This window comes from Phocoena sinus, chromosome 1 (assembly GCF_008692025.1).
Source record: "Phocoena sinus isolate mPhoSin1 chromosome 1, mPhoSin1.pri, whole genome shotgun sequence".
Taxonomy (NCBI): Eukaryota; Metazoa; Chordata; class Mammalia; order Artiodactyla; family Phocoenidae; genus Phocoena; species Phocoena sinus.
In genome coordinates, this window is record NC_045763.1 from 29,442,745 (window position 1) to 29,450,407 (window position 7,663).

A 7,663-nucleotide genomic window follows, 5' to 3' on the forward strand; every position below is an offset into this window, starting at 1 on the left:
CCAAGGATATCCAGAGCTGCCTGTTAAATGGGAACTAGAAAAATAAAAACAGAACCTCACAGCATTCGGTTGCTCAGTACTACGCTGTGATCTGCGCATCTTGGGAAAATCACTTAATGGCCCCATGCCTCAGTTTCCCCTTGTCAGCTGAGGAACGTAGACAAAACGTAAGAGGGTCTTACTGATGAGTATCTTTGAGAGGGTGGGAGTGAGGTGAAGGCACCTTTTATTATTCTCGCGATTGCTTAAACATGGGACCGCATTCAATATGCAACACTCAAAAGTTGCCCCACAGAGAGAGCACTTCCTTTCTGTTGAATTCTAAACTAGAGGCTGCACTGTGGGGAAGAACTGCAAGATCTGCACTGGCCTTGTGGGAGCAGGATGGCCTCCAGGAGACCAATTAGTTGTATAAGGCAGTGAAAACATCTAGAAGAAATACGATTTCCATTCAAAGCTTCAATGAGGACTAGTTTACCGTGTCTGGTGTTTTATAGGCCTCTGTGCAGGGGCATTTGTCACAGAGGCCCCTGCTCCTGCAGCTACGCCAACTCTAAGTGGTGGAAGAGATGAGTGTTTCTCGATGTTTTGAATCCCGCACTCTCTGCCCTGCTTTCTCGCTCTGTCTTCTGCAGGTCCTCATCAACTAACTACTTTCTGTCATTTCTTTTACAAAATCAGTGGTTATACCGTATTTTTTTTTACAAACCTCTCTGTCTCCTCCCAGTCTTCCAGTCCCCTCCCTACCCCACTCCCCCGACAAAGATTCTGACACAGTCCCCTCGGGTATGGAAGTACAGGGCAGCAGTTAAGGATACGGGTGAAGAGTATGAGCTCTGGAGTCTGATGACCTGGGTTTAAATCCTTTACTCTTCCTCTTACCAGCTATGTAACCCTGGGCAAATTAGCCTACTTTCTCCATCTGTAAAATGGGGACAGGACTATTACCTATATGATAAGACAGTTGTGGGGATTAAAGTGTTCAGAGACGTCTATGGTACATGGTAAGTGCTTAATAAATGTTTTTTGGGGCTTCCCTGGTGGCGCAGTGGTTAAGAATCTGCCTGCCAATGCAGGGGACACCGGTTCGAGCCCTGGTCCGGGAAGATCCCACATGCCGCGGAGCAACTAAGCCTGTGTGCCACAACTACTGAGCCTGCGCTCTAGAGCCTGTGTGCCACAACTACTGAGCCCATGCACCTAGAGCTCGTGCTCCGCAACGAGAAGCCACCGCAATTAGAAGCCTGCGCACTGCAATGAAGAGTAGCCCCCGCTCGCCGCAACTAGAGAAAGCCCGCGTGCAGCAACGAAGCCCCAATGCAGTCAAAAAAATAAAATAAATAAATTAAAAAAAATGTTTGTTGTTGTTGTATTAGGAAGACATATCCCCCAGGTTTAGAATCAGTTACTGGACAGACTGATCAAAAGCCCTACCTCCAGTGAATGTGCAGAAGGGCTGCATCAGGCTCCACCCAGCATCTCACATGGCATCTGACACTCAACCCAACTGTGGAAGGAATGAGTGTGTGAAGGTGAATTATGAAAGGTGGCTGAAACTCCCTGAAGCTGTATCTAGCAAACCCAGAAGGACTGCAGCTCCTGAACACAAAGGAAGCCAGTCCCCTAGTATTCACAGGGTCTTGCCCAGACTGCCTCCTGAAAGACTGCACCTGCTACTCATGGGGTTAAACGTGTTAAATACATGACCTCATTCGATCGTTACAAATTCATTGTAAAGTGCACATTATTATTCCCCTTTTATGGAGACAGAAACAGGCTTATAGAGGTTACACTCCAAGGTCACACAACTAGTTAAATGGCAAAACTGGAATTGGGACCCATATCTGTATGACTCCAGAGAGCATGCTCTTAATTGCTAATTTACACTGCCTTCCAAGATGTAGACTACCAGTCCAAGAACTACCTGTCAGCTCACTAGTGCTAACAGCCCAGATGAAATCACATAACATAGCGCCAAGGAAGACAGAACCCTTTTGAAGAAGAAATGGCAATGTCATACAAAACAGCAGTTCAACAAACATTTACCGAGCACTGATTTATTCTGCTGCAGGCATTATGCTAGGTGCTGGGATACAAAGATGAATAAAACAATCACATGGGGGAGACAGACGCATATACAGACCATTTCAGTATAATGTGGCCAGCGATAAGGTAGAGAGGGACACACTGGGGTGCTATGGGAGTATGCACAGGCCCTTTCCCATGCGGAGATGAGAGGGAGATGGTTCTTAAGCTGAATAATGCAGGATGCAAGGGGATAACTAGCATGGAAATGGGAGGTGTGGGGTAGAATGGGAATTACTAGCATGCAAACACGAATGAACATGCTTTAAATGGAGACCTACAAGCAGTTTGGTATTAAGATACACAGTAGGAGGCAGGCAGTGGTGAAAGGTGGGACTGCAGAGGTGGACAGAGGTCAGATCAGGAAGGGCCCTGAAATGTCCTGCCAAGGACTTGGCCTCCATCCAGAGAGCAGTGGAAAGCTGACAAAGGGTTTCAAGTAGCAGGAAGTGTGGACGGATTTGCAGTTTAGAAAGCTCACTGGCAGCAGTGTACAGAATGAATGGAGGAGGTATGCTATAGGGAGTTCTTTTATCTCTTTATGCATGGACTTGGACTCAGCTGCACAGATACAGTAGTGAATATCTGAATATGTATGCTTAACATCTGAATTCGCATGTTTAACATCAATGGAGCATACAGAAACTGCTGGGTAGAATAAATGTTTTAACCAGCGGCCATGTCAGTTACCTTTGTACCAACTTTTCTTCCTCTACCTTGAAATATAATATCTCCTTCATAGTTAATCCAGGAAACTTGGTGAAAACCGTTGTTGGTTGAAAAGAGGGGGGAAAAGGGAGAGAAAAGGGGTGGCAGAGAGTTCTGGGTGGCCACTCCTCTGGGGTTAGATGTGCTGTGCACAGGAGGCACATTTTGCACTTTAGAAGCTCTCATATCATTACTTCCACAATTGCATTCTCTCCAAACAATTGTGAAGGGAAAAGATTTACACCTTGTCTTCTATTTTCTTATTTATCTATGTTACTTCAGAACCTCACCTTTCGAGAAATAGCTTCTGAACTTAGCAAGACTGGCCTCCAGTTTATGAAGGAGGATACCACACAGAGGAATGGAGGCTCAGAAGCTTCCCTGGGGGGAAAGAAGATGCTCGGGCTAGCAGAATGTGTCGCCAGGTGGTGGGCCACTGGGACTCCCACATTTGGGAGGGACCGGTTGTCAAGAGAGATTGGGAAATCATCTCCAATTTAAGGGGATAAGTAAATGGCGGGGGGGGGGTCAGGTTCCCTAATAATATCCAACAGGGGTATTAAATCCCTCCGCGGTGAAACGATCTTTTGGGGACTTTGCTCATGAGGGCTCTGCCTGGATGGGGCTGTGGGTTGTGAAAGAGGTCCATGGCTACGAGAGAGCAGGGTGCAGGGGTGTTGGTCAGTCTGTAAAGGGGCCTGGCTGGGGAGCTCTGGCTGCGAGAGCGGGGGCGGGGGCTGGCTGTGCGGGCCTGGTCCCTCTCACCTTTTCGGGCCTTGTCTCCCGGGACGTTCTGGGCTCGCAGCCGCTGATCCAGGATGTAAAGCATCTCCCCACCCAGGTTCAAGAAGAGCAGCGGTAGCGTCCGCACCGACATGGTATCGGAAGCGAACGCAGCTGGTACAGAGCCCGGAGGTTTGGTAGTCAGAGGCCTGGAGGCCCGTCAGACGCGTCCTCAAAGCCCGGTTGCTAGGCAACCCGGCGGACGGCAAAGAAGAGCCAATAAACAGGCCGCTTGTTGGGAGGAGCCCGGGGGCGGACGCGTATTGGGCGGGGCGGCGAAGACCTACAGGGTAGATTGGTCCGAGCCGGAGGTGGGAGCGGCTTGGGCCTTAGGCCCGCAGCGCCTGTTTTGAGTTTCTTGAGCCCCGACGGATGGGTGAGTACCCGGCAGGACTGGCGGCCCGGCTTCTTTCACGCCGACACCCTCACCCCGCTGGCCCGCGTGCTCACGTGCCCACGTGCCCCTGAACCGGGGAAACTCAAGCAAAACTCCTTTAGAGCAGACTCCGGGCAGACAGACCTGGGTTTGAATCCCAGCTCTGCAGTTTCCTCGCGGTTTGACTTGGGGCAGGTGTTTTGAGCCTGGGCTTCCTCATAGGAAAATGGAGGGGACACCCACCTCCCAGGGTTGCAGAGAGGAGTTATTGCGATCACAAAATGCCACGAAAGCACTCAATAAAATGGTAACTGACTTTTAGGTGGGGGAAGGACCTATTTGCATTTCCTCCCTAAAAGCTACTTGGAGTGTAGCCCCTCCTGTTTCACACACCGGGAAGCAAACCAGGCCTGTTCACGTCTGTCCCGCTGTCGGAAGACGCGTGCTGGGGGCTCTCCGAAGCTACCCCCCACGCTGTTAAGCAGGCCTGGCATCCAATTCTCTGCTTTGAGGGCAGTGACCACATACTTCACCCCCATCTTGAGCTCCAGGATCACATTTTCATCACCTGTTGCACATTTTTACTCATGAGCAACCATTTCTGTAAATTTCAGTACTTCTATGACCTACTCATCATCTTCCCCTCCAGCCAATCACACTTGAAACCTTAGCCTTGGTTTCCAACTCCCTCCCCCTGGTCCTCTTATGTCACCAATTCTGCTTTTTCCACCAAAATCTTTCTCAAATTTACCTCTTCATTTCTTTCTATCTGCATTACTGTTTCTCCATATTAATTGCTCTCTTTTCTTCTCCACGGGCCTGGCTGCTAGGCTAAATTTCAGGAGACACCACTTTTAGTATGACATCCCTTCAGTGGCTCTCTACTGTTTGGCAGACCACAGGTGAAATCCCTTTGTATGGCATTCAAGGCTGTCCACTCTGGCCAGTAGAGAGCCACTGAAGGGATGTCATACTAAAAGTGGCGTCTTCTGAAATTTAGCCTAGCAGCCAGGCCCGTGGAGAAGAAAAGAGAGCAATTAATATGGAGTAACCAGGGAAGCCCAAAGCCGAGTTTTAAAGAGTAGTCTAGGGACTTCCCTGGTGGCGCAGTGGTTAAGAATCCACCTGTCAATGCAGGAGACAAGGGTTCGAGCCCTGGTCTGGGAAGATCCCACATGCCACGGAGCAACTAAGCCCGTGCGCCACAACTACTGAGCCTGCGCTCTAGAGCCCACGTGCTGCAACTACTGAGCCTGCATGCCGCAACTACTGAAGCCCGTGTGCCTAGAGCCCGTGCTCCGCAACGAGAAGCCACTGCAATGAGAAGCCCGTGCACCGCAACGCAGAGTAGGCCCCACTCCCCACAACTAGAGAAAGCCTTCACGCACGCAGCAATGAAGACCCAATGCAGCCAAAAAATAAAATTAAAAAAAAAAAAAAAAAAAGAGTAGTCTACACTCACAACCTGAATTTCCATAACATCCTCATTCCCCACCTCACTACCACTGGATTCAGCTCCCTCTACTCTACTGAAACTGCTTCACCATGAAGACTTTTTGGTCCTTAACTGACATCTCAGCATTGGATACTATACAGTAATTGAAAGCCGGCAGCCCAAGGCTTTGATCTGATCTTGCCTGGTCTGTGCACAAAAGGGAATATAACTAGGATGGGAATGTAACAAGCAGCTTAGCATCATTATCTTACACCTGGCCTTCATGCATTATGCTATCTGCCTGGTGGCTAAAGGCTTTTGAGTTTGCTACAGTGTAATTACCAGAGCTTCTCAGACCACTTTTTGCCCTAGGCTGTGTGATAATAATGAACAGAACATGGGCTTTGGAGTCAAGACAGATGTGGGTTTGAATCCTTGCCTGCCCCTAACCAGCTGTGTGAATTTGGACAAATTACCTAACCTCTCTGAGCCTTAATTCTTTCACGGTAAAATGAGGATAATTATGCCAATATGGTGAGGGGGGGCAAATAGGTAAAGGCGGCTTTAAAGATGAAATGAGTTAATGTGCCTAACACGGCACTTAAAACAGTGCCTTTCCCGAAGGGCCTGTTCCACGAATGTGCGAATGTGTTCCTTTTCTTGCCTTCTTTCCACTAGCCCCCTTACATGTCAGCACCTGGCCCTCCACACAATACCTCTTAAGTAGCTGTGAGTCCTGCCCCATAAAAGGCCTTCCCTCTTGTTCTTGAGGTGGTATTTGAGCAGCTCATCTTCAGTTCTGGCCCTCTCATTTCATTTCTGATTCTGCAGGATCCCAGGTCCTCTGTTCCACCCTCACTTCACCTTCCCCTTAACCTCGGCTACTCCTCCTGACTCAGGCTACGCCCTCAGAGATCATTCTTCCCATCCAGACATGGTCCTTTCTTCTTTGTTTACATTCCCTCCCTGGGCAATTTCACTCACACCCATGGCTTGGGTCACTTTAAACGTTAACTCCCAAACCTGTCTCCAGCTGCTCTTTGGACATCACTTTAACACACCTTCCTTCCTTTCCGGCTTTCCTCAATGGCAGGGGTATTGGTGTTCAGATTGAGAATCAGGTAAAAGCTACAAGTCCTGTCCCTAAAATCGCACACATACAAAAAACATTGCTTATAAATTCTGGCTTCCTTTCTCACTCAGAATGAAGTCTTAAGGTCTTCCCCACAGTGATATGGACTGAATATTTGTCCTTCCCAAATTCAAATGTTGAAGCCCTAACCCTCAATGTGATGGTATTTGGGGGTCTTTAGGAGATCATGAGAATTAGGTCACGAGGGTAGAGCCCTCATCATGGGATTAATGCCCTTATAAGAGGAAGAGATTCACTCTCTCTCCCCGTCTCTCCCTCCTTCCACATGTGAGGACATAGTCAGGAGGCAGCCATCTGCAAGCCAGGAAGAGATTCCTCATCAGAAACCAAACAGACCAGCACCTTGATCTTGGAATTCCTAGCCTCCAGAACTGTGGGAAAATAAATTTGTTGTACAAGCTGCTCGATTTATGGTATTTTATTTGACTGCACTGTATCTTAGTTGTGGCACACTGGATCTTTTAGTTGTGGCATGCGGGCTCTTAGTTATAGCATGCAGGATCTAGTTCCCTGACCAGGGATTGAACCCAGGCCCCCTGCATGGGGAGTGCAGAGTCTTAACCACTGGACCACCAGGGAAGTCCCAGTTTATGGTATTTAAAAATGGCAGCCTGAACAGACTAATACACCCCACAAGCTTCATATTACCTGGTTTCTGCTTGCTTCTCGGACCTCCTACTCTTCTCTTTGCTCACTCAGTTTTGGACACACTATCTTCTTTGGCTTCTTCAAACATGCTAAGCATACTCAGGCTTCAAGGCCTTGGCACCTAACTTGGTGTAAGTGGGTGGGCTTCGTGGGGAAGGGCTTATCCTTCCCCAGAATATTCTGACACCCCAGAATTTATAAGCAATGTACACGTGCAGTTTTAGGGACAGGACCTGTAGCTTTTACCATTCTCAATCTGAACAGCAAAACCACTGCCCCCCAATCAGTCAATCGCTCTGATCTCTCCCCCTCCCATCCACCTCCACACTGATGCTGCTTAGCTATCAAACAGCCTTGTTACCATCATCACGCCTTCGGTTTTCAGACCGAAACTGTCTCCCCTCTCCATAGAGGACCGTGTACCGTCTCCTCAGCCAGCATATGAAACCTCTCATATCCCAGCTTCAGCTTACCC

At 48.7% G+C, this 7,663-nt stretch overlaps 1 protein-coding gene across 3 annotated transcripts in view; it reads right to left on the minus strand.

Moving 5' to 3' along the window:
* The window catches only part of OSCP1 (organic solute carrier partner 1), a 31,067-nt gene that overhangs the window by 22,943 nt on the left and 461 nt on the right, over positions 1–7,663 (minus strand). Inside the window, exons 1-2 of one of the 3 annotated variants that reach the window (XM_032614971.1) lie at positions 3,559–3,620; positions 1,435–1,507 (exon numbers count right to left, since the gene is read on the minus strand). In XM_032614971.1, coding sequence (XP_032470862.1) covers positions 1,435–1,462 — 28 coding nt within the window. In that variant the 5' untranslated portion in view covers positions 1,463–1,507; positions 3,559–3,620. Of the gene's footprint in view, positions 1–1,434; positions 1,508–3,558; positions 3,753–7,663 lie in introns of those variants that run through there. The other 2 variants (XM_032614970.1, XM_032614975.1) reach the window with 2 other exon arrangements.